Source organism: Heloderma suspectum, chromosome 4 (assembly GCF_057233095.1).
Source record: "Heloderma suspectum isolate Gila_16-S chromosome 4, 16-S_ref, whole genome shotgun sequence".
NCBI lineage: Eukaryota > Metazoa > Chordata > Lepidosauria > Squamata > Helodermatidae > Heloderma > Heloderma suspectum.
Window position 1 is genome coordinate 199,872,644 of NC_139461.1, and position 27,405 is coordinate 199,900,048.

Below are 27,405 nucleotides of genomic sequence, written 5' to 3' on the forward strand. Positions count from 1 at the left end.
ATTGGTTCCATTGTTGCATTGCTCTAACAGTCAGGACGTTTTTCCTGATGTTCAGCCGGAATCTGGCTTCCTGTCACTTGAGCCCATTATTCCGTGTCTTGCACTCTGGGATGATCAAGAAGAGAGCCTGGCCTTCCTCTCTGTGACAACCTTTCAAGTACTTGAAGAGTGCTATCATATCTCCCCTCAGTCTTCTCTTCTCAAGGCTAAACATGCCCAGTTCTTTCAGTCTCTCTTCATAGGGCTTTGTTTCCAGTCCTCTGATCATCTTTGTTGCCCTCCTCTGAACCCTCTCCAGTTTGTCTGCATCTTTCTTAAAGTGTGGTGCCCAGAACTGGACACAGTACTCCAGATGAGGCCTAACCAGTGCTGAGTAGAGGGGAACTAGTACTTCCCGGGATTTGGAAGCTATGCTTCTATTAATGCAGCCCAAAAGAGCATTGGCCTTTTTTGCAGCCACATCACATTGTTGGCTCATATTCAGCTTGTGATCAACAACAATTCCAAGATCTTTCTCGCTTGTAGTGTTGTTGAGCCACGTATCCCCCATCTTGTAACTGCATTTGGTTTCTTTTTCCTAGGTGCAGAACTTGGCATTTATCCCTATTAAATGTCATTCTGTTGTTTTCTGCCCAGCGCTCCAGTCTATCCAGGTCACTTTGAATTTTGTTTCTCTCTTCCAAAGTATTAGCTATCCCGCCCAATTTTGTGTCATCTGCAAATTTGATCAGCATTCCCTGCACCTCCTCCTCCAAGTCATTAATAAAAATGTTGAAGAGCACTGGGCCCAGGACTGAGCCCTGCGGTACCCCACTCGTTACCTCTCCCCAAGACTGGGATGCCTTCTCTCAGTAGTTGCCCCACCAATGTGGAATGTCCTCCTTTGGGAGGTCTGATTGGCCCCTTCAATGGCTGCTTCTTGGAAATTGACAAAAAGTTATCTGTTTCATCAAAGTCTTCAAAGCTGTGGTCTGGAATGGCTGTTTTTTACTGCTTTTGATTTTACTTTAGTTTTACTTGACGTGTTCTGTTGTTTTGCTTGACTGGTTTTAGCTATGATATGATGATATCGTATTGTATTACAATATGATTATATTGTAAATCTCTTTGTAAATTAATTAAAATCAGTGTATACATACTGTAAAATAAAAAAGCATCCTATATTACACATAATGCTAGAAGGGACTTGGGAACAAACCTGAAGTGTCCAATCTCCAGTTTGGCTATAAAGCCGGAGTCGGGAACTCTACTTTTATCTCTAAATGGAGCACATAGACTGGAGAAAACCCATCATCCCACCCACCTTGACCTGGTTCGCACATAAAGTTAAAATGGTTTATTTAACCCATGGTTTGTTGCCCTATCCAGGGTTTGTCTGGTAGACAGTTGAACAAACCATGGTCTGTTTTCTCAAACCCTGGGTTGTTTCCCTCTTCCTTCGCCCGCTCCCTCCCTGTATCCCAAATGCTTTTGCGGTGCTCTAGTACTGCCATGTAGAATGGCTGGGTTTTTTTTTATCACTCTTGTCCACTGCCTCTGTAGCCTGACGAAACAACCCATGAACAACCCATGGGTCTGGGTTTGCACGTAACAACCCATGGTTTAAACAACCCAGAGTTCACAACCCAACAACAACCCACAGGGAAGTAAGGTAAGGGAGGGGAAGTTTTTGCTCCCATCCCTTCCCACAAACACACACTCCATTTGGTGATAAAAGTATCCCCTATGAAAAATGAGGGCATGTTTCTCAAACACACACATGTTTGGTTTGTCCCTTTGGCAGGTATATCAGTTCCTTAATTATTGACAGATGCTTCTGTTTTGGGGAGATACCATATTCAAATAATGCCCAAGCTCAACACTGAAGTGGCAAGTTCAAGTGACATGAACGAAAAGAATCTGTTTTGAAAACGAATTCACCTGAAATCTTATTAAAAGCACAAGATGTATACACTATTACCTGCCATGATGTTTATGCTGTTATCACCGCATCTAGCAGAGGGTTAGAGTAGATGACCCACAAGGCCCCCCTCCAACTCTATGATCCAGCTAGTTCTTGGCTAATGAACTATATGATTTCTATATACACTAAAGGAGGGAATACTGTTGGAGCAACACAACATGAAGGAAAAGGCCATACATTTTAAAGACAATTCTTTATTATAAAAATAAATGTTCAGTATTTATGTTTCAAATTCTCACTCCTCATCAGAGATAAAATCTATATGTCAATAGCTACAAGCATATGTAAACTATAAAGCATCTAGAATCTCTTGGAAGTTGAGTGTCTCTGGATATTCTGTATTACAGGCAACTTCTAAAGATGTTTTCGAAGCTTATAAGAATTGATATATAGATAAAGAGAACGAGTAGAAAACACATTTGGATTTCTCAGTTATTTGGAAAATAAGTATTTACCTTTACCTTTGTAACTGTGGTCTTTTTTCTATGGTGAGATCTTACAAAACAAAATTGATATGCCAAGATCCACTGAAGAAGCTTATCTGGTTCATATCACCAAACAGCAAAACTTTGATTAGGTTTAAGGCTGAAATCTTATGCACAGTCAACTGGGCATAAATTCCATTAAATTCAGTTGGACGTTCTTCTGAGTAGACTGACATGTGCAGGGTTGTGTTGTAAAAACCTTTTAGTTAGTGTTACATGCAATTCCATTAGGATTTATGTTCCAGTCATGTGTGCAGAGTGTAAGGTAATAATAGTAATCATGTCTTCATTAACATTACAGACAATAGTTACTATTTTTAGAGTCCTTAGGCAAAGTGAAATAAAAATAAACAACAATAGTAACATGGGTTTGCGTATTGATCTTTCTCTTGCAGTACATTCAGATGAAAGCAAATGTGATATAAATTCATATAAGGAAAGCAAACAGAGAGTTTTACCAGAACTCTGGAAAGCCATGAAGGAGTAGCATAAGTGGTTTACCCCTCTCTCCGGCAGCCACATAGTGGAATCTCAGCCCAGAATCCTGGAAGTGAAAAAGAAGACAAGTTGTTTTATATTCAGGGGTGAATGTTCAAGTATCTCAGGATTGATAAGAGCTTTGTTCAATTGATAGGTTCAATTTAGGATTCAACAAGTGTCACACTGATTGATCCAGAAGTACAGGTCTTCTGTGCATTGGTAAGACTGTTAATGTACCATCATGTTTTTTTTCCCTCCTTGTCCCTCCTCCAGTCTGCTCATTTTTGGATGGGTTTGGACTCTTCACCTAGTTTTGGCAGCAGTATTACTGAACATGCAATGATGAGTATTCACTAGGGCTGCACCGTTTAACAGCTTAAAAACCTTTTGATTGACTGAAAAGGTGCCCTGATTAATAGGACAACAGGTTTTCTTTTAAAAAATTATTGTTAATGGAGTCCATGGGTGACAGGCAGGCAGAAGAGGCATTTCTCCTTTCCTCTATGACACAGAATATTATGGCACATCTATTTACCATCCAAAAACAAACGTTTCCGTTGCCCCCATCTGAACTGTGGTTTCATACATATGCAGATATATGTAGATACATGTAGGTATGCAGGACCCCGAACCCTCATCCTCATGGGATCCTGACCCTTTGTCCTCTGAAGAAGAGGTTCCAGAGTTAATAGTTTAGGGAGAGGATTTGGTCACAGAAAGGCATCACGAGGCCTCCTCCTCCCAGGACCCAGTTCCCCAGAAAGATCCCAGGGGTCAGCTTCCCTGTGTCCAGAGGAGTTGCCCTGCCATCTTTGGACTCTGAGAACTCCAGCCATGAGGACACTCACATGCTACATCCATTCCCACATCACCACAGCTTGAAGCTGCTAAAACAGGCCAGGCCCCTTTAAGAGACAAAGCCTGTCAGTATAGAGGCAGAGTCAACCAGCCTAAATTCAACCAAACTCTTATTTAAGGCTTAGCTTTGATCTATGCTTTGTTGGAGCAACATACAGACAATCCTGTCTGAACTACAGCCCCAGCCCCACTTGGAGCTTTGTGTGGTGCTGATCTCTTCCCATCTTGCTCCCCTGAGAAACCTGACCTAACCCGATCCCTGCTAAAGACCTGACTCATAGCAGAACCAGGCAACCCAGGCTACAGTGCAAAGCATCAACAGAGCCCATGATCTGAAATGGTACAGAAGATTTATGTGATTAAAATTCTCAAGTGACAGCTCTAATACTCACGCCAGACTCTCCATCCCATAACATAGGGCTGGCCAAATGTACTTGTGAGCATACCTGTCCCCACCTCTGGGAGTGTTTTCTGTCTGTACTCTGGAAGGATGTTCCACAACTGCTTGTTTTAAGAACTCTTATGTTATTTCCACAAACATGCTTTTGTGGAAATGCATCTGGGTACCTCCAAAGAGGTGGAAGCATATGGGAGGAATAGAGGAAAGGAAACAAATGTTCACTTTATTGTGACTTTGCACAAATCAAATAAGCAGATAACATTGCAATCCTACACATGTAACTACTCAGATGTAAGTCCCACTGAGTTCAAGGGAGCTTACTTCCAGGTAAGGGGGTATAGGGTTGCAGCTTAAAGGATCAATACGGCCCTTTGTTCCCAGTTCAGGCACGAACGGCAGATTGCAAGGCATCACCTAGAAAAGAAAACTAATTGGAACTACTAACAAATATTTTGCAAGCACCTGCTCTCTCTCACTCTGTCAACACAAACAGATTGTGTGAAATTAGACCTGTGTGTACATACCCTAGGTTAGATGCTATATGATCAGTGGCTACTAGACAAGCTTTCCACTAGTGGGCCATAGTGGTGTTCAGCAAAGTACTCACACATTATTTCTCATCCTATTTCAGATAAACAAACAAGCTCTCTACTGAGATTGCTAATAAGGACACCAGCCAGGCACTTTGGATCCTTGTCTATTAGCAACTATCCTGAGAGCCTCTATTCATTTCATGCTTGACATCAGACAGCTGCAAGTGAGAGGCTAGCACTCAGCTGCAGTGCAAGAATGTGTCACAGGATTTTGCTCTGGATAATTGAGAGACATTTATGTGGCTGATTTCTGCTTCTTTGTTCTTTTAAATTTGTGGTAAAATTACTCTCTTGGTAAAATTACCCAAATCACTTTAAAACTAAGGTTTATCTCAAAAAAAAACGTTGAGTGTATTTTAAAGCCAGTGTGGGTCTCCTGGCATTTCCACACTGTTGGTTTGTGAGGGTATTGAAGATCCTCTGTTAAAGATCCCTACAGCCATCCCTTCAAAGAACTACAGTTCCCACAATTCTTTGGGGGGAAGCCATGATTAAATCATTGTACATTTGTGGTGTGTACATACTCACATTGTGATCATTCCTCTTTATACATAACCAATGTAGTGTATACATACTCTTTTAAGATATGTAATATGCTGTTATCAAGAAAAACATAGAGACAGAAGCAGGGCCAGCCCTACCATGGAGCAGGTTGAAGCATGTGCTTCAGGAGGAGCGGCACCCCCTCCATCCCCACCTGGAAGGCCTACCATCACCTCCAGTGGGAGCTCCAGAGAGCCCTGCCAGCTGCTCATCTGCCACAGCATTTGCCACAGCAGGAGAGGGGGACTGCTGGTGTTCTCCGGAGCAGCTGCCTGCTTGGCAAGGCTAGTGGGTTCTCCAGAGAATCCTGCCAGTTCCACTCTCCTGTTGTGGCAAATGCCACACACAGAGAACAGCCAGCAGGGCTCTCCAGAGCACCCATCCACCTTCTGTTTCACTCTGAGCGAAACAGAGGATGGATGGCTGCTCTCAGCCACCTGCCCTCTGGCTCGTGCTGAAATTCCTCTTAGCGTAAGCCAAAGGATGGGCAAACTCTCTGTAGAGCTGTGTTGGTCAGACAAAGCAGCCAGCATGGCTCTTCAGAGAGCCGGCCAGGCCCAAATGCCTGGCTCTGAGGGGGTCCTTCTGCAGAGCCAGGCATTGTGGGAAGGGGTGTCCCAGCTGATCAGCTGTACCACGGTTGACCGTAGAAAGTGGTTGTGCACCAAGTTGATTAGCTGCTACTAGTGATGTCACATATCTATCCACTCCCATTTCTAGTGCTGGTTTTGCAACTCTTTTAAAATGGATTTCCCTTTCATTAAAGCGACTAACAAACATTCACATGAATAACTATTCAAGTGATGCTTATTTTTTTCTTTTTAAATTCAGAAAGTGTGTCTGAAGCACAGAAAGATAGATGAGACAGAATAGCACTGGCTCCAGGTTTTTGAGGGCCCTTGGGCAAGACACTCTCAATGGGCCCCCTCTCTCAGTGAGTCTACCTTCTCTCCACAATTGTCACCAGCTATTATTGCTCCACATCCTCCTTTTCATCGTTGCTACCACCTGTTTGCTTGACAGGCAAACAGCCAGTGAGCAAATAGGCAGTGGCATCTACTACTCCCCTTCTCACCACCACCACCATTGTCTGGACCAGAGCAAGAGGCAGGTGAAGAAACAGGCTGCAATGATGAAGGGGAGGCGCAGGTCAAGGGGGCTCTAGTCTGTGGGCCCCCTGCTGGGGTGTGGGCCCTTGACAGGTGCCCGACCTTGACAGCAGCCCTGAGACAGGTGACTGAATCACTATTTGAAGAGTTGGTAAGTATGCAGCAGCAGCTTGTGAAAAAGTTCACTGGACACTGCCAGTGTCTGCAACTAAGCACCACTGCATGGGAGAGGGGAACCCAGCACCTTTACCAAAGGGGACAGTGAGGCAGTGGCAGAGGCATGGGATAGTTAACACAGCATTGTGCAGGTGCAAGGCAGCCAAGTTGCTAGCAGTGCCACAGGAGAACAAACCATAGCATGTTCTCTTTAACGGTATAGGTTGCAGCAGAACCTACTCATGTTAGAACAGAATGATTGAAATCAATAAGAATTTAATCATTACTAACTGAAATCCAATTGATTTCAGTACATTGTATCCAACGTTAGGCCTAGTTAGAGTAGACCCATTGAAATGGATGGGACTTGTTAAACTAACATGGATACAACCCATTGGCTACAACCCATTTGGTTTACTCTAAGCATGACTAAGTTAGGATTCAACCCATTGTTTGTACATACCCTAATGCAAGGTGGGCAGAAGGTAGATTTCCAGATGTTTGGGGCTTCAACACCCCAAAGCCCCTGCCAGCATGGCGAATGGCCAGGAATGCTGGAAGTTGAAGTCCAAAACATCTGGAAATCTACTTTCTGCCCACCTTGCCTTAACAGGCTGGCCTCCCATAGATGGGAGCACCACAGACTCAGAGCCTGGCAGCCTGTCTAGAAGGAGGTTCACTCCCATCTTACAAAGCTCTTCTGACCGCAAAGAATGCTTCATTCATTTCACTGCAGGAAGTAGATCACCATGCAAGTTTTTTTGCATGGAGCTCCAGGTTGGGATATTTAAGAATACTAGTTGTATGAACCACCGTTGTAAAACACAATATCACGGTAAATAAAGCTGGTTTTTGTATGCTTGAATTTTAGATGTACAAAATAAGCTCATTCCAGCATTCCAGATTACCTCTCTATGGTTTTATAGACTTTATAGACTTAGTGTAGATTTGGAAATATCTATTCTTTCCTTATGGGGATTTTCTCCTCAACAACTACTAAGTCTACTTATTTCATTTCCATTGTCGTTAAGGGCATTTCATATTGAATTTACTAACTGACTGGATGTGTAATTCAATTAAACATATTAACAGCACTTCGTATTTATCATCACCTTATCCTGTTTTGTTATATACTGCTAATTCATTTTCTCAAACAAATGTTTAACAACACTATGGAAGTGATTAAATACATCTGGAAGTGCTAACTCGCAGAGCAATTTTTCTTACAGTGTTTAATAACAAGTGTGTGAAGTTCTTAAAGGTGGACATTGTCAGTACCGCTGCACTCAAGCTCTAACCAACAAACTACAAGGAAATCTACTAAAGGCGCAATCCTATGCACGTTTAGTCAGAAAAAAGTCCAACAGTTCCCAGCATGCTGGGAGTTGCAGGACTTCTTTCTAAGCATGCATAAGATTGCGCTCTACACCAAACTTTACTGGATGCATTTGTTGGGAGGGCGCTATTGCCCTCGTGGCTTACTTGTGGGATTCCCAGAGCCATCTGGTGGTCACTGTGGAGGACAGGATATTGGACTAGATGGATACTTGCTCTAATCCACCAATGCTCTTCTTATGTTCTTATAATATTACCTATCTGTTTAGTAGTTTCTTTCTACCTAGGAGTGGCCAGATGTATGGAAGGACATGGATGTGTCCTGGAACCAACGGAATGTCACGAAGGAATAGCATTTCAGTGGACCTTCTTGGTAGTGGCACCTACTCTCTGGAACATTCTCCCATGTGTGGCTCAAGAGGCAGAAACTGTGGCAAGCTTCAAAGCCTCTTGAAAACTTATTTGTTTATACAAGCTTTCCCTGACCTGAAATGGACTATGACACTGTTCTATTTTATTGTTCTCTTTTAAATTATTTATTATTTCATACTTATTTTTATTTATTTATTTATTGACAATATTTATACACCATGCCACATCAAAGATTTCAGAGCAGTGAATAACAAAGATAAAAGAATAAAAGACCATGTTAAAACAATTAAGGGAGCAATCCTATGGCCACTAGTCAGCAGTTAGACAGCCATTGGATACATCGGTTTCCAGGAACCGACCTTGGAACCCGTGCTCCAAGGTCAGTTCCTGGAGAACCGACCTTCCCCCCATCCCGCACTGCCTTGCAGGCAGCTTGGAATGGCCCCGTGTGCCGCACTCCGAAGAGGAGTGCGGAGCGGCGAAAATGGGGCATTCCAGGGGGTGTTCCGGGGCAGGGAAGGCAGAAATGCCGGTACAACACATCCTTTGTGTTGTCCGGCAGCTGCTTCCCTCACTCCGCCTTCCCGCAGCTAGACAGCTGGAATTGGCTGTCTAACTGCAAATTCAGGGCGGCTGAAGTGCAGAGGGGACAATCCCCTCCGTGCTTCTCCTGCCCTACATTGGATAGGCGGTCACCTCTGAGTTTGGAGGCAGCCACCTATCCCCATAGGACTGCGCCCTAAAACATTTAAAAAGAAACAAATTCTGAATGTAATAAACCGCAGCTGGTCACTCAAGGAAGGCCTCTCGAAATAACAAGGTCTTCAGGAGGCACCGAAAGCAACATAATGTTGGCATCTGCCTGACCTCCGAGGGCAGGGAGTTCCACAGGAAGGGGGCCGCCACACTGATGGCTATTTTCCTGGTGGATTCCAGCCAGGCCATGGGTTCATGTGGAACCACCAGAGACATGTTCTCTGATGACCTCAGTGACCGGGCAGGTTGGTAAGGAAGGAGGCGCTCTCTCAGGTATCATGGCCCTAAGTTGTTTACAGCTTTGTACGCTAGTACTAATACCTTAAACATGGCCTGGTAGTGAATAGGCAGCCAGTGCAGTTCCCTCAGCAAAGGAGTTGCATGTTGAAAAGGGGCAGCTCCCAATAAGAGCCGAGCTGTTCTGCCCTAGCTCCAGCTTCTGGACCAGCCTTAAGGGCAGCCCCACATGGAGTGTTACTATGTATCCAGTCTTGAGGTTGTACCACCGTGGCCAAGCTACCCCTGTCCAGGAGAAGCCGTAGCTGGTGAGCCCGTTGAAGCTGGTAAAAGGTACTCCAAGCCGCCGCGTACTCCAAGCCGCCGCGTCCACTTGGGCCTCCAGCAACAATGATGGATCTAGGAGTACCCCCAGGCTACAAACCTGATCTTTCAGAGGGGGCACAATGCCATCCCGAACAGGCAATGAGCCTATCTCCCAGACCCAGGAACCTCTCACCCACTCTTAAGTATTGTATTATATATGCATTTTAGTATGAGCCACTTAGACACTTTATTACATTATTTATTACATTATTTATTACATTAAGAGGTACAGAAGTCTTATGAATAAGTAAATAAATAATTACGTTGTACTACTCTCTTTGATAGGCACTTCTACATTCTGTACAGTCCTAAGTAAGAACTGTTGGGCTAGAGGAAAAAAATAGTAATAACAAGAGGAAACCTGTAAACATCTGCAGGTGCGTGTGTGTGTTATTAATACTTCTATTAATCATGCAGAAAGGGCAAATCATCAACAAACTAGCAATGTTCCTCTTAGCTGAGTTGATCATGCTGGCATAGGAAGTTTTGATGTGATTTGGAGAGATGAATCTCACTGAAGTGCTGTGGGATCTCAAAACAAGGATGTAGTTCCCACACTCCAAAGGAGACATTTGGCTCAAGCAGGACAAGATCTAGCTGTGAGACTAAAGCATTTCAGCTCCCTGAGAAGAGCTCATGGTCCTTCCTGGGTGTGTAGGAAGACTGCATATCACCCATACTTTTTTTTTAAATGGGGGAAAACAGCACCACAGCTGTCTTCTCACAAAAAAGCTTCTCCCCATCTCTTATATATCTACAGTGGATATTGCACTATTACTCAGTACTTGCAGAACTGTCCTACAAAGGTCTTTGATGAGCTTGTTCTGGGATTTGAAAATCTGGCTGTTCAGGCAGGCATTTGGGGTGGGCTAGGTTTTTTTTTAGAGCAATGTTGTTTTGTTCAGTTGATTATGTAAATTTGTTGTATTTTGTGTTGTTATTTCTATTGTACGCCGCCTACAGTGGCCAGGTAGCTGGCCAGATGGGCGGCTAATAAATCAAATAAATTAATAAATGTAGTTGGATAGGCTTGCATTTAGTTCTCTGGTTCAGTCCTCAGAGTTCCCCCAAAGAAACTACTGAAAGGCTGTGTAACTTAAGTGCAATTGCAAATCACCTCAACTCCCTTGAATGCATGGCCTCTCCTTTCTCATGTTTGTTGTTTAAATTAAGATCTTCTTTCAAGGCTAAAATGTTTAGTGATTTAAGACTAGAACGTCAGACCATTAGCATGACTGCCTTGCCCTCTTTCTCCTTGGGTTGCAGTGGTCACCCCAATGACCCACGTAAAGATTCCGGTTTGAGCACATCCAAATCAAACAGCGCTTAAGAGACACGCAGTAAATAAAACCCAGGACAGACCAGAGAAGCCACAAAAGGCGTTCCTGCCGGTTGGGTTGCTTCTTGCAGCCCCACACCCTCGCCTCTCTCCTATACCTCCCTCAGTTACTTCAGTGGCGCGCGCGCACAGGGATATAGATTGGTGTGTGCGCGCACACACCCCACCGACCCACAACGAAGTGGAGAAAACCACGACCCTTCTCGTTTCATTGGCTGTTTGTAACCTACATTCGGTCTTGTTTTTCAGAAGGCAGGAAAGGAAGGAGAAAGAGAGAGGGTGGGAAAAACAACGCAAGCCCCTATCTGCCTGTGCCTGCGTTTGTTTTGCAGAAAGACAACTGCCCGTTTGCCTTTGACAGCAGAAGTCAGCCTCCCACCCCGGCAGCCGCCCCACAGACACCCGTTTGTGGGGAAGGAGGAGGCCCCTCAGAAAGCTTTTTCCGGGATTTTTTTTTTTTTTTTACCTTGATCCTGACATAGCAGTGCGTCCCCAAGGAGGGGTCATTGAGGCAGCCTGGCGGGTTCTCCCGGATCAGCCACTGGAAGGTTTTGCCCGGCCTCGTGCCAAGGCTCCACAAAAGTTTCAGCAGCTCGAGGCAGGCACAGAGACCGCAGTAACTGTACACCAGAGCCCAGAAGAGCACAGACCCGATTGTCACCATCAGCCTGCCGGGGATCACGCGCAGCCAGGAAAGAAAGCCGGGCGCTCGCTCCCTCGCTCGCTCGCCCTCCGACACAGCTTAGACCAAGGCGGCGCTCGAGCCTCCGATCCCCCCTTCAGGGACAGCAAGATGGGCTCTGCCAGCGGGAGAGCAGCGCGGCGGCGGCGGCGGCGGCGGGAATCAACAACATCATCGCGGCGGCCGCGGGAATGGAGGCGCGCAGACCGCACCAGCCGGGGCGGGGGGAGGATTGGCGAGATGGAGAGAGGCAAGCAAGCAAGCGCGTCTGCCGCACACGCGCGCCGGCTGCGCGGAGACAGCAACGCGGCGGCCACCGGGGAGCTGCTCAGGCAAGCAGGCCGGCCGGCCTGCCAGGAACTGCCGGCGCGGTCACAGGGCGAGCGAGCCGCGCGCCTGATCCGAAAAGCAGACACGCATTTCTCTCAAAGATGGAGCTTTCCCCATCTGCCCCCTCGCCCCCAATTCCCTTCCCTCTCTGCTGTATTCTTCGATGTAGATATATGAAAGAATGAGAGCCACACAGACTGTATTTCACTCAGAATACAGGAGCAAAAATCCAAGTGGGGCACCCAGCGGCCTGGTTCACACGTGCTCGCATCTCACCCGAGGACTGCAACGTGGAGCGGCGACGGGCACGCGTGAAAGCACTGTTGGGGGTTTGATGGCACAGGTTCTTCCGGGGACTGCTGGGAGGGGAGAAGGGTTCTGTTTATGTAAGTCCGAAATGACTTTATTGAAACATCTGGTAAGCCGCCATATCTCTTGGAGAATTTTGCTGTAAAGAGGAATTTTAAAGATTCTTAAGCAAAGGAGTTGTAGAGTCAGTACGGTGTAGTGGTTAGAGTAGTGACTGGGCTAGGATTTGGGAGACCCAGGTTCAAAGCCCCACTCTGCCATGGATCTCTCCGAGTGACCATGGGCGATCAGAAGCTTAGACCACTAAGATTATTGTGAAGATAAAGTGTGACAAGGGAGAGAGAATCCTGTAAGCTGGCCTGAGTTGATTGATCGATCGATTGATTGCATTTCTATACTGCCCCATAGCTGAAGCTCTCTGGGTGGTTTATCATAGAATCATAGAATAGTAGGGTTGGAAGGGGCCTACAAGGCCATCGAGTCCAACCCCCTGCTCAAAGCAGGAATCCAAGTCAGAGCATCCCTGACAGATGGCTGTCCAGCCTCCTCTTGAATGCCTCCAGTGTGGGAGAGCCCACCACCTCCCTAGGTAATTGGTTCCATTGTTGCATTGCTCTAACAGTCAGGACGTTTTTCCTGATGTTCAGCAGGAATCTGGCTTCCTGTCACTTGAGCCCATTATTCCATGTCCTGCACTCTGGGATGATCAAGAAGAGATCCTGGCCTTCTTCTCTGTGTCAACTTTTCAAGTACTTGAAGAGTGCTATCGTATCTCCCCTCAGTCTTCTCTTCTCAAGGGTAAACATGCCCAATTCTTTCAGTCTCTGTTCACAGGGCTTTGTTTCCAGTCCCCTGATCATCTTTGTTGCCCTCCTCTGAACCCTCTCCAGTTTGTCTGCATCCTTCTTAAAGTGTGGTGCCCAGAACTGGACACAGTACTCCAGATGAGGCCTAACCAGTGCTGAGTAGAGGGGAACGAGTACTTCCCGGGATTTGGAAGCCATGTTTCTATTAATGCAGCCCAAAATAGCATTTGCCTTTTTTGCAGCCACATCACATTGTTGGCTCATATTCAGCTTGTGATCGACAACAATTCCAAGATCTTTCTCGCTTGTCATGCTGTTGAGCCACGTATCCCCCATCTTGTAACTGTGCATTTGGTTTCTTTTTCCTAGGTGCAGAACTTGGCATTTATCCCTGTTAAATGTCATTCTGTTGTTTTCTGCCCAGCGCTCCAGTCTATCCAGATCACTTTGAATTTTGTTTCTGCCTTCCAAAGTATTAGCTATCCCACCCAATTTTGTGTCATCTGCAAATTTGATCAGCATTCCCTGCACCTCCTCCTCCAAGTCATTAATAAAAACGTTGAAGAGCACTGGGCCCAGGACTGAGCCCTGCGGTATCCCACTCGTTACCTCTCCCCAGTTTGAGAAGGTCCCATTGATAAGCACTCTTTGAGTCCGATTCTGTAGCCAACTGTGGATCCACCGGATCGTTGTTTCATCTAGCCCACTTTGAGCTAGTTTGCTCATCAGGATCTCATGGGGCACTTTGTCGAAAGCTTTGCTGAAGTCGAGGTATATGATGTCTACAGCATTACAGCATTTACAGAAGTGAAAACATGAAATACAATATAAAAGGATTAAAAGCCATTTACAACAAAGCACATAAAAGCACACAGACACACACACATTTGAACGCGCAACCCCATGGTCACAATACCATTATGAAATCACTGCCCCCACCCCCCAATCATCTCTCTTTGAGTTTCTTGGAGGGAGAGGTGGGCAAGATGAAGAAAACGTTAATAATATAATCAACTGAAATCAGGGTCAGGGAGCCTGTGGCCCTCCAGCTGTTATTAGACTCCCAAGTTGTGCTGAATCAGAGCCTTCTGAGAACAGAGAACAGAGTCCAGCCTTCTGTTCCTACAGTGGCCAACCAGATGCCGCTTGGGAAGCCAACAAGGAAGAGATGAGTGCAGTAGCATGACAAATGGTTAGGGATAATGAAAGTTGCAGTCCAACAAGATCTAGAGAGGGCTATAGGTTCCCCAGCCCTGCCTTAAACACAGTACTTTTCAATGCAGGTAAAAACAGCCGATATTGTACAGAGGCAGGGAAGCACATAAGCCTCTGTGCACATAGGCTTCCCCCACATGCTGGAACCCCGAATGTAGAATGCTCTACAGTATGGGTGTTGAACCTCAGGCCCACAAAACAAAGTCGGCCTGCCGAAGTTCCTCAGGTGGCCATGCACCCTTCTCCTGGCCCCACCCTCTTTCCTCCACTGCTAATCATTTGGTAGTTTCCCAGCTTTTGCATCCCCCTCCCCATTTTAAAAGGTTGAAATGTCTCTCCTAAGGCTTAGTTACTAGCAGTAACAGCAGTTTTTTGCCCCCACCCTTTTTGCCTTCGGCCCTTTCAGTGTCACCACTGGAATCCTCCCCCCCTTCTCAAAAATTGAATTCAACCCTCAGGCTGAAAGAGTTTCAACATCCCTGTGCTACAGAGACTCTTGGCTAGCATAGACTTTGTTAACCTTTCGGTCCCGGGAGAAGACAGTTATTTTCTCCCAGTCCTTTAATGAATAATTTTATTTCTATCCCAGTTTTTATTGTTATTTGACTGTTTTTACACTGATTCGGTCCTGCTTTTATTATTATTGTCCTAATTTAAATTGTTTTATTTGTGAGCTGCCTTGGAAGCCCCTGGCTGAAATGTGGCCTTAAAAAACCACCCTGATATAAGTACGTTGTACCTGCTTCAGTTTCATACATCAAACCTAGCTTGTGGGCTGGTGTGTGGTGCTGTAAAATACTAGTGATCTGAAGACCCACATATTCTGTAATCCAGCCCTAGAGTTACTATTAAAATGGACATTGCTGAAATAAAGAGAGTTCAGTCTAAAATGAAGGACCACAGACCATGAGAACCCAACCCATAGAATAAAGTGGGACCTTGTGGCAATCCTGAATGGAAACTAAAGGGCCCACTAGCTGGGTTATGTAGTAGTGTTTTATCTTTTCAAACCTGGGACCCATCTTTAGCCCAAGCATGCACCTGGGGACCCACTACATGATTTTTTAATCTCTGTATTTGGTAGTAGTGCTGTTGCTACAAACCTGCCTTAGGTCAGGCTGCAGCCCAGTAGTGGGTCCCCAACAGTTGAAAACCAGTGACAGCCAGGCCTACAGTCCTGCCAGACTCTGCACCACTGTGCTACCATCAGGGGATGGACAACTTGTGGCCTTCCAGATGTTTTGGCCCATAACTCCCATCATCCCTTAGAGACTAAGGCTGGCTAGGACTGAATGGGCATTGTAGGCCAAACCATCTGGAAGGCCACAAGTTACCCATTCCTGGACTATCTCATAGCTGAGCAGACAAGAGACAAAACCCACCCCAAAATGGGAGATCAGCTATATACTGTAGTGCACACTGGAATGGCACTCTCATATACTTCAGACTTGATTTATGGTACCATTTCCTGAAAGGTTGGCCACCTCTGACTTAAGACTATTTCTTTGTCCTTAAAATGGAGGCTAGTTGCTTACAAAGATTAAACAAAAAACAGGAGAAAAGTAATATAACAACCACTGCTGCAACTACCATTTCCTTGCTTGGGGGAAGAAAGTGGAAAAATAATGATTCCACTTTCCCCGTGATGGTTTCTTTGTTTTGCATCTCCATTCTTACATAGCCAGGGTTTGAACCAGGTGAGTTGCACCTGTGACTCTGGAAGGATAACCTTTCCTGAAAGGTGAGAGTGAGAAAGGCACACCGAACAGATAAGGAAGGGGCAAACAGGTTGGGGGGAGGGGAAAGACACAGGTGCCCCCTGACAATTCCCAGCATCCCCTGCCTCCAAACTTGGCTGCAGTAGAGGAATGTCAGTGGTTGCCTAGCAACCACGGCACTCATTCTCTCCCTTCCTCCCAACTGGCCATCTTTTTACAATGAGAGCAACAGAAATGTGTTTTTATGGTGGGAGGGAGGTAAGTACTTATTTGATGTAAATACCTGTCAGAAGGAAGGCATTAGAAGAATACTCCCAAGAGTTATTGGTTACAAAGAAGCAACTGCTCACTGACAAATGTACTTGCCTCCTTTCCCATGAGCTGGAGATGGTGTGAGGGAGGGGAAAAAAAGTGGGTGTGTGGCCAGTAAGGATCCATGAGCCAGGAATCCTGTTCCCAGCAGCATGGAGCCAAATCAACTTTTTTGTCTCTAACTTTGATCATGCACTTCAGTGACGAGGAGCTATATTAAACACGCGCTCATGTGGGCAGAGAGTAAATCTTCAGATGTTTGGGGCTTCAATTTCCAGCATACCTGGCCGTTGGCCATGCTGGCAGGGGCTTCTGGGAATTGAAGTCCAAAACGTCTGGAGATCTACCTTCTGTCCACCCCTGCAGTGGCTATAGAAGTGGGTGGGGGTTTCTTATATTGAACAGAGTATCTGGTACAGGGGAGCAGAACCCATGCTCCTCAACCGCTTACCTCGCCACACTTTGCTGTTTTTCCCCAGCCCACTCTGTTACAAGAGGACTAGAGGCTTAAAGCAGCACCTGTGGCAAGGTGAGGAGGTGGCAGCAGTTTATCGCCTCTCCTCCACGTGCTCCATTTAGTATAAAAATACAACCTCCTTACGCTCACACTTTGGGATCTGCGAATCAGCAAAATTCAAGCTGGTTGAGGTTCTCTGAATTCCACCTTCAAGGCCGTTCCGACACGTATCCATATCTGGCTGTGATCTTTGGCTTTTTCTTTTAGAATGAAAGTTTGTGTGAGTTTCTGCATATTTCCCCAAATGTACCATCAACTGTGTGCATTTTTCTCCCAATAATCAAAGTGTGTTTGGGCACACTTTTAAAAGTACCCATTTTTCCATGCGCATTTCTCAAATGTACTCCATATTGTAGAACTTTTTTGTGGGGAGGGTGGTCTGCAAATCATATCGCTAGTTTGGAAATATATGGACTTCAGTTGCAGATGACATTTAAGTCTGCATCTGGGTGGTGCAAATTGGATATATTCTGGTCAGAAATGAACTGAAACAAATTTCTCATACCTCTCAACCCCATTCCACTTTATAGCCAAACAGATGAGCGTGGGTTTAACACCACACGAACATGTATCTGGTCTGGACCTCAGCTCAAAGAGGTTCCTTATATTCCAGGGTTGTTATGAAAATGGAGATTGCAAGTTTTTCCTTCTGACAGCGGCCCCTTGAGGCTCATGGACTGGCATTCCAAAAGATCTCCCAACCCTTGGTGCAGCTTGCAGGGTGGGTCACCACTGGAAACGGGAGACTGGAAAAGCCCCTCTGAGCACACTTGATTACGTAAAGCCAATATGCTTGGAACTGGGTTGTGATCCTTAGAAGAATGTAAAATCTAAGCTATGGAATTTAAATTTTATAGAAAAATATTCGAACAAATATTTGGGGAGGCACAGTGACTTTTTTTTAAGCAGCAAAATGTTTTAGAAACTTCAAAACCATTAAGCTCCAATATGACAACTAATTTTATTATCATATGAAAACTGTAAAATATACAGGCAAGTTGGTATCAGATACAAAAGACTGCAGGTCTATGTTCAAAAGAAAATGGAAAGCATCTAAACCATCTAAACATGAAAAATGACTACATATTTACAGATTTTTTTACTATGAAAAAAATATAGCAGATATCAATGCTTTTATTTTCAAGTGATGGCGACTACGTGTGCTAGAAAGCATTCTAGCCTGCCGTTTCAACTTAAAGACATTAGCCAGAAATCAAAGTGAACGCAAAAATTAACCTGCGGATACCTTTGTTAAAATGTTAAGTACGTGTAACTTGGCATAAGGGAAGTGCACTTCCATGTGCGTAGACGCAGAATGTCAGTTATTCTCAGCAGTTTACCAAAAAAAGAAAGAGCATTCCTGTTTTTACACATGTCCCAAACATATTTAAATACCAAACTTGAATCCCCCGAAGCGATGCCTTTGCTTATTTTGTGCCACTTGCTTTTTTTTTTTTTAATACAGAGGGTTAAAATATTTGGAAGTACTAGTGGTGTTTCAGCTGTGAATATGCTCAAAAAACTGCATCTCAAAGGGTTAATAACTGACCAATTATGCCTTTGCACTGAGGCATTTACTCATGCTTCTATGGTTTTAATGTTACACATTTATAAAATTGAACCTATTGCTGTAATACACTGGATCTTCAAAAACAGTTAACCGTTGTGATACGCCATCTGAAGAAGCTTATTCCCATTTCAGGCTCAGCTGTTTGGAATATTTTCTGCAATCCATCACCACTTTGTAAAGAACAGTAACCAAGTTATACCCATCTTCCATTCCTTTCACTACAAGGTTTCTTCAAAGGTTGCCATAACGTCACTCTGAAAATTCATATCAATAGTGCCTGCCAGCTGTTTAAAAAAAATGGAATTGAAAAAAAGAAGACATTAGGCTGCAATACTGTAGACCAGGGCTGGGCACTGATCATTTGGTGGTTTTCTGGCTTTTGTGCAGTTTTCCCACATTCTAAAAAGTCAAAATGCCTCTCCTAAGGCTTAGTTACTGGCAAAAGGAGCTTTAGGTTGAAATATGCTGGGATTTGGGGGGGGGGGGTCGCCCTGACCCTTTTGCCTTCAGCTCCGCCTGCCACTGGAATGCGGCCCCTGAGAGCTTCCCCAAAATGGAATTTGGCCCTCGGGTTGAAAGAGGTTCTGCATCCCTGCTTTAAGCCTTTGCTTTTGTTGGCATCAATGGGAGCTTTCCTGCCATTGCTAATAGCAAGCGTGGGTGGGGTGCGTGTGTGTGTGTGGGAGGCTATTCTAATCACGAATGTGGTAAGAGCAAAGGGTCAAAGCCTCCCTCTCCCATGCCATGGTCCCAAACTGGGTCACCCCCTACCCCATGCCATTTATTCTTTTAAAAGCAAACATGCCAAGGGTAACTACATGATGAACACCATGGCTGCCTTTACACTAAAGAAAAACCCTACAGCCCTCCTGTTCTGGAGCCTTTCCGCTTCTACCATGGGCTCCCAGGCAGCAACCACGTGATTGCAGAGAGGGGAAGCTTTTAATTTTCAAGGTTCCATAGAACTCAATGAAACAGTGCCATCTAGTGGCTGTTTTAATCACATAACATTCTGAGTTTAAAAGATAGTTCATTACTTCCACATCTTTTTGAGATAGAATAGTCAGGAAATACCTCTGGACTGGATGGGCCTTGGAGGTTGACAACATCATGAAAAGGACCCACAAACTTCCATGAGTGAGCAATCTCAATAGTAGGATAAAAGCTGTGTGTGAAGGAACCCCACATCTAATTTGGCCCTCAGTTTTATCTCACCTCTTATTTCTAAGCTGGCTCTTCAGACAACTTAATCCAATAAAGTTCCATTTGACTCCATTCAAAATAAACTAAGCTATTGGAACAGACCCTTAGCTGTTGCATTGCGTTATGGGACCAACGCTACTTAGGCTGCTTTATGTGGCAGTTACTTACTGCTTCTCTCCTCCTACGCTCTTGTTCCATCTGTCTTGCCAAGTTACGGTCAGCGACAAGATTTTGTGGTGAGTGAATCTGCTCTTTTGTAGATGCCTCCCCTTTTGCTGGTGAACAGGTTGTCTTTACTGCGGTGGATTTAAAATCTGTTTCTCTAGTGTTTCTAAACAAAACAGTGGTTTTCATTTCTTTATAGATTCAAATATGCAGGCCTCACAACTGAACAAATAAATGTACAAAAGCAATTAGTAACTTATGTTCAGCAATGAGTTAGTACAGGGATTCCCAAACACTGTGCCACGATGTAGGATGAAGTATGCCTTTAAACAAATTAGCATATTGGATGCATCCACCACTCTATGCCTACTGGTGCAGAGAGGTGCCATTCAGCATTGATTACCACACCCCTCCACCATCTGCTAATATATGGACAATGATAACCTGAGGGGCAGAATAAGGATACACAGGGATTTCCTGGCATAGGCTAAATGACAATGCAGAAGTCACAGAACTGTTACCATTGTCTGGGAAGTATGGTGCCATCTCTGAGCAGCTAAACAGAGCAGAACTCTGGAAGGCAATATAGAATGCCTCCATAAAAGGGGAGGCAAGCAGGACAAACATTTTAATATAAATTTTAAAAACAAAAATAAATATTAACTGGCCTATTTTGCAATTGCTAGGACAATCCCTGCCCTTTATTTTGGGAGACAAATCAGGAAAGTATTGTCAAAGTACTTCCCAATTCCTCAAGCAGTAAGTAGTCCAGGGTGTATTTATTCATTACATTTCTATTCCACTCAACAGCCAAAGCTCTCTGGGTGGTTCAGAAAAATTAACATGATAAAAAAATATAAAACCTTTAAAAGTTGAAAAAAAGATAAAGACAACATAAAAACCAGAATAAAAGCCAGAAACAGAGTAAACATCTAAAAACACAGTAACACAAAAACAAAATGGAAGGACTAAAAATCCATTTCTAGATCCATTTCAATCGGGCTTCAGGCCTGGTTTTGGAACGGAAACTGCCTTGGTCGCCCTGTGGGATGACCTCTGCCAGGAGAGGGACAGGGGGGGTGCGACCCTGTTGATTCTCCTGGACCTCTCAGCGGCTTTCGATACCATCAACCATGGTATCCTTCTGGATAGGTTGTCTGGGTTAGGAGTTGGAGGCACTGCACTACAGTGGTTCCGCTCCTACTTGGATGGCCGATTCCAGAAGGTGGTGCTGGGGGATTATTGCTCTGTGCCATGGCAATTGTGCCATGGGGTTCCACAGGGCTCTATTTTATCCCACATGCTGTTTAACATCTACATGAAAACGCTGGGGGAGGTTATCCGGAGGTGTGGGCTGAGGTGCCATCAATATGCAGATGACACCCAGCTCTACCTCTCTTTCTCATCAAAACCAGGTGAGGCAGTGGCTGTTCTGAATCAGTGCCTGGGCATGGTAATGGACTGGATGAGGGCTAATAAACTGAAACTCAATCCAGACAAGACGGAGGTACTGTTAGTGGGTGGTTCGTCTGCCCAGCTAGGTGATATTCAACCTGTTCTGGAGGGGGTTGCACTCCCCCTAAAGCATCAGGTTCGTAGTTTGGGGGTGCTCTTGGATCCAGAACTGTCACTTGAGGCACAGGTGAACTCAGTGGCGCGGAGCACTTTTTATCAGCTTAGGCTGGTATACCAACTACGCCCTTATCTGGACAGAGATAGCCTAGCTACAGTTATCCATGCTCTGATAACTTCTCGTCTGGATTACTGCAATGCGTTATACGTGGGGCTGACTTTGAAAACGGTCCGGAAACTTCAGCTGGTCCAAAATAGGGCAGCAAGATTGTTAACAGGGACTGGCCTGTGAGCTCATATTACGCCAGGACTTTTCCAGCTGCACTGGCTGCCAGTCCATTTCTGGGCCCGATTCAAAGTGCTGGTGTTAACATTCAAAGCCCTTAACGGCTTGGGGCCAGGTTACCTGAAGAATCGCCTCCTCCCATATGTACCTGCCCGGACCTTAAGATCATCATCAGCGGCCCTTCTCCGTGAGCCCCTGCCAAAGGAAGTGAGGCGGGTGGCTATTAGGAGGAGGGCTTTTTCTGCTGTGGCACCCCAGCTCTGGAATGAGCTCCCTAGTGAGGTTTGCCTGGCGCCTACATTGTATTCCTTTCGGCACCAGGTGAAGACCTTTTTATTTTCCCAGGCATTTTAGCATTTTAGCTTTCTAAATTTTTATCTTTGCTGTTTTAAATCTGTATTTTAAACTCCTGCACTGCTGCTAGGTTTTATTGTGGTTGTATTGTTATATTGTGGTTTTAATGCTCTATATATTTTAAATTGTTTTATTGTGTGTTGTTTGGTTTTAATTTTTGTGAACCGCCCAGGGAGCTTCGGCTATTGGGTGGTATAGAAATGAAATAAATAAGTAAGTAAGTAAGTAAGTCTGAGAAAATAAAAATATCTTCACCTGGTGCCCAAAAAACCACAATGTAGACGCCAGGCAAGCTTTTTGGGGCAGGGCATTCCACAATTGGGGTGCCACTACTGAAAAGGCCCTCTCCTTAGTAGTCACCTGCTTCACCTTATTTGGCAGGGGCATCTGGAAGAGTCACATTATTGCAGAACTAGCAGGGGCCCTGATCTGGGTCAGGAGTGCAGCAACAGATCATGGCCCCATGGATGCTTTTCTTTCAGAATTAAAGTGGCAGTGTTAAGCACACTTCTTAAAAAAAGGTGCATCTAATATGCAGTTTGGCCTTTCCTCTCTTCACCAAATGCTCACAGGTATCATATTGCCACAGCTGGAAACCATTAAGACCTCTAAGGATTATAATTAAAGCCCTTTTGTTACATCCTTGATTACCCAGGCAAAAATAGGCCTATTTGTGCTCAGCAAGGAAGCTCAATGCCATTTGTACCTCTATGTATAGAGCAAACAATGCCTTGAAATTTAAAACCAGACAAGAAAAAAAAACACCTGTGCTTCAAAAAGTTTTAGGAGTCACTGATCTATTCATTAGTTTCTCCAATCATGATCTCACATGGCAATATCTGCAGACAGGTTAGAAAGCATCATTTTAGGTCTTACTTTATGCATATTAGCAAAGAGGGAGCTACACCATTACCTCAAATTTGAGTGCTTGTTTCCACCAATAATCTTTTCTGAATTAGTCCAGTATAAACATGGGTGTATACAAAAATAAGAATAACCTTGAAAAGAATCTTCAATTGTACTAGTTTGATGACTTTTACTAGTATGACGACTTACTATTGGCTTTAATTATTTCCCCTTGAATAGGAATCAGTTCCACCCAGCCACAAAACATGCCTGTTGGAAACCACTCCATAATCTGATGTTAGTTAAATGGACATGCGAAAAACAGCCTTTCAATTTAATTACATGGAATTACAAACCTCTCTTTTTCCTGAGGAAGGTTTTTCAGTTTCCTCGTGGCTTGCTCCAATTGCTTTTTTCTTTCCTTTGCCCACTCACTTTCTTCTTTTTCTAGAGCTGCTTTTTGGAATTGCCTGAAGCTTTCATTGGATGATTTGATTGAGACTGGAGCAGGTATCATTTTACCTAAACTTGTCCAGGAATCTGCGTGCTTGACTTTTATGTCCTGGAATTAAAAATGGGTGTTCCTCAGCTATAAAGACAAGCAGGTAACACAGTTTTTCCATCTCTGATGGGACTCAAAAAACAACACAGCAGGTGTAGTGATTTTTTATTGTAATCTTTATGTCTTCATAAACTCACCAGGGCTTGCCTTGATTTAGGACTGAACTACATTTCATACAAATGCAAGGAACAAAACCCCTAATCTGCTTCTTCTAGGCAAAGTAGCTTTGAGTGAGGGTGAGTTAGTTCCTAGGGAAACCACAAATACCTCCAGAGCAGACTTTCCCAACCTGATGCCCTTGAGATGTCTTGGACTACAACTCCCAGCATTTCTGAGCATCGGCTATGCTGGCTGGGGCTGATGGGAGATGCAGTCCAAAACATCTAAGGGGCACCAGATTGAGGAAGGCTAACCCTTCCAACAGCCCACTTCCATCATTAGATAATCTCTTTCCCCATTATGGGGGTGTTCTTGATTATTTAAAGGATACAGCTAGGGTGTGTCCAAGAAGGAGTTTGATTCAGATGCCGCCTGCTCGCAAGACATCTCTTCTTGTCTCTATCGTGTGTGTGTGTGTGTGCGTGCGTGCAAGAGAGAGAGAGAGAGAGAGAGAGAGAGAGAGAGATGATGTCATAATATGAGACTGAAGTGAACTGGGACTACCAAATTTCAGAAAACAGGTGTCTATTGCACAAGAACAGCTCACACTCTCTCCTCTTTTGAGGATTCTATTTATTTTTTTACAGAAGCAACTCCCACAAATCACACCATTAAACTGTACCAAAAAGGGCTGTAAACCATCTACTAAGATGTATTTAAAAAGTTTTTTGACATGTAGTCAGAGTCTGTAATTCAGAACAATGAGCTTTTGTTTAATTATTGTCCATGATGAACGACTTTCAGACTGCAACACAATCACATGCTACTTTCTGATATTTTCTAGAGACATTTCTATGGATGATTTAATTCTAGGTTGCTTCCACACTAGTCCTTTCATTGGGAATATTCTTAGTTCACTCACTTTTTAAGCAGAATCCAGACAATGTTGTTGCCAAACCAATGCACCCCAATATTCCCCAGGGTGCCCTTCCATCTTCTTGAGACCTGATTTGTGATATTTCTCATTTAGAATGCAATTGCAACATTAGCCTATCCAGCGTTGATTGGCAAAGAACTAATGAAGCTTTTCAGGACTGTTATGCCTTTAGTCAGAAGCTACAGCTTTGTGGCTTCGGGCTCTGTAATTGGTTCCTGTTCAGCAGGGATGTTGCATTATTGAAGGGGGCCTCTTTAATGATGTATTATCATTCACTTTTTAAGAGTTGCCAAATACGCTATTTGGAAATGAAAAAATGTGAAAGTAGTAATGGAAGTCTCTCCCCCTCCAGAGAACAGGAACTAACTGAGGGGCAATTAATCACTAATGCAATGCAGAGGAGGAAGTAATCTGATGCAGAAATAGCTGGGAAGAAGCTTCAAATTAAAGTTGCAGGGGCCCTCTGCTGAATGTGACTTACTTCTGAACAAATATTATAGACTTATCTTCACACTGCTATATAATACAGCACCATATTAAGTGCCAGTTGGAACCACCGTTGTAATTCCTTTCCCAGGTGATTGTGGTAAGGCAATGCCTCAGCAGGCTCAAAGGCCCTAGGTGTGAAAACAACCTTCATTTCATATAGAGGTTGCTTCTGAAGGGGAAAAAAATGTTATCTGCAAGACTACATGAAAATAATTAAATACTATGGCAAGATAGATTTTCACACTTGTCCAATGAGTGGTGGCTGTGGAATTCACCACTCATCAGGATCCCTTCACATTTTGCCATTCTACTAAATTCCCATCTCCCGCTGAAAATTTGGTCAATAGTTTTGGGGGAAATTTACTAATACAAATCTACCCTAATGGGTAAATTCATCAGACTTCCCTTCGGACATATTAAACATCAGATTAATTGCTTTGGCTATTTTGAGAACATGACAATGGGTCGTGTGAGGGGGTTAGCTTACCCCCCAGCTACAGCTCCTTTCGTGCAACAGTACAGTTGATGGGTGCTAAATTCATTTGATAGGCAGTCACCATGCACCAATTTGAGCCCTGTTGATGAAGACAGCTATCCCTGTCCCCAGACACCTGCACAGGCTGACCTTGGTTTGAAGGAACTCCCACAGTTCATAAAAAAAAAGCAACCCTGAAGGACCCTCTAGTTTTAGGTAGCAGCATGTTATAGAAGACCATCCCAGAAGGCAGCACATATATTACCTTTGCTAGAGGGATTTGTGGTTTAGCATCTCTCTTTTTTTTACCCTCGCAATGATCAGAACAGCTTGCTGGAACAGTGGCATGTGCAGAATCAGTCATACGTTGCCCACACAGACCATCTGGAAAACTAGTCTTCAGTTCTGGAATGTAAACAGAAGCCGTGACAAGGTAGCGAGTTGGCAGGGGGGCGGAGAACACCTCTGATAAATCTTTGTTATTAGATGAAAAGATCCACCCAAGAGCTTTTAAACTTAGGCACTCTTATCCATTTGAATTGCAGGATTGGTTCCACTCTTCAGACTTAGGAAGGCTTTTATCCGTCCCTTGTTTACTTCGCACAATTTCCAAGTAAGCAGAAGGACAAGAACTCCCTATGTGGCTTCAGCTTTCTATTTTCAGATGCCTGCTTGAGTGTAGGAGATGCACATTTTCCGTTACTCATTTCCTGCCCCTGCCCATCTTAAGAGGGACGATTTTGCCTCCCGTGATGCTCTTTCCCAGGCTCCCCAGGGAAGAAGAGCCTGTTACTAAGTAACCTTGCATTTAGGGTAATGCTCTCCATGCTGCCTGCTTCCACCTTCTCCAAACAAATAGGTCAGCCCTCAAACCTACTGATGGTATAAACTCACAGTTCACTCCCACTGGGTCACAGGTCCTCAGGAATTAGAAGTTCTGTGCTGTGAGCAATTATACCCTTTTACAAACTGTTATTCTGACAAAATAATTTCTGGAATATCATATAAATCATATCTCACTGATTACTTGCTATACACATATATCGAACTTTTCTTTGCTGCCAGTGTAGAATCCTGAAAAAAGAAGCTGTCTGCTCATTTGTTGTAAGCATTGTAAGAAAATGATATTCCTCCCTAAAGCACGAACATTTTCAGAGCAACAATTTGTTTTGATAATTAAGAGTCGTTCACCAGCTTATGGACTCATTCCTGTACTGAAAGCAAAGATGGTGCAGCTCTTCTTCTTTTCATAACCATTTCAGTGTATGACGGCTGATTAAAAAACTTGCCACATGGTGACCTCCCCATCAAAAAGCCCCAGGAACCTTCAGCACGCATCAAAAAGCCCCAGGAAAGCAATGGATCCCAACACAATTGAAAACCAAATTCTGTGTATATTGGTGGATGAGTTCAACTGGCTTCCATGGCCAAAGGGAGCTTTACATGGGAGCCAGGCACTGAACTGGGTCATGACAACAATTGATGTACCACTAAGCCAGGATGGGTAAGTATCTAAAGAGATCGTTGTGTGGGGTTCTGCTTGCATTAATTGTGACCTGTGTTGACCCTGCTAGTCTGTTTGGACTAGGAGAGATCAGAGCAGGGATCATTACAAATCCCTGTCTGGACGGGGGCATTAGGCATGCTGTATCAGTGTGTGCAAGAGCACCCCAGAAGTACCATCCTAAATCATGAACACAAATGCAATAGCAAGCTTCAAAAGCAGGGGTTGTTCAGTTCACTTTGGCTCCAACACACTGGGGGCATGAGCATATTCAAGATTATTTAAAATAGGTTAGCTAACCTCAACACCATTTTGACCACCCTGACTAAATCTATAAAGAGATAAAAAGGTTTGGTGTAAGAATTCATTTTCATCTGTTTATTCAGGAGTTGCAGCTGATTGGGTAACAGAAAATGAAGAGGAAGAGAGGAAGAAAAGTGATATAAACACATCAGATGAAAA

General features: G+C 44.3%; 2 protein-coding genes across 2 annotated transcripts in view; both read right to left on the reverse strand.

Annotated features, from left to right (window-relative positions):
* Positions 1-11,726, reverse strand: part of EPHX4 (epoxide hydrolase 4) — a 39,559-nt gene extending 27,833 nt beyond the window's left edge. Inside the window, exons 1-2 of the mRNA XM_084851936.1 lie at positions 11,459-11,726; positions 2,907-2,992 (exon numbers count right to left, since the gene is read on the reverse strand). Coding sequence (XP_084708062.1) covers positions 2,907-2,992; positions 11,459-11,656 — 284 coding nt within the window. The 5' untranslated portion in view covers positions 11,657-11,726. The remainder of the gene's footprint in view (positions 1-2,906; positions 2,993-11,458) is intronic.
* Positions 11,727-17,825: 6,099 nt separating this feature from the next.
* Positions 17,826-27,405, reverse strand: part of BRDT (bromodomain testis associated) — a 48,705-nt gene continuing 39,125 nt past the window's right edge. Inside the window, exons 17-20 of the mRNA XM_084851631.1 lie at positions 25,705-25,844; positions 23,234-23,439; positions 19,823-19,985; positions 17,826-18,735 (exon numbers count right to left, since the gene is read on the reverse strand). Of these exons, the coding sequence (XP_084707757.1) occupies positions 18,670-18,735; positions 19,823-19,985; positions 23,234-23,439; positions 25,705-25,844 (575 nt within the window). The 3' untranslated portion in view covers positions 17,826-18,669. The remainder of the gene's footprint in view (positions 18,736-19,822; positions 19,986-23,233; positions 23,440-25,704; positions 25,845-27,405) is intronic.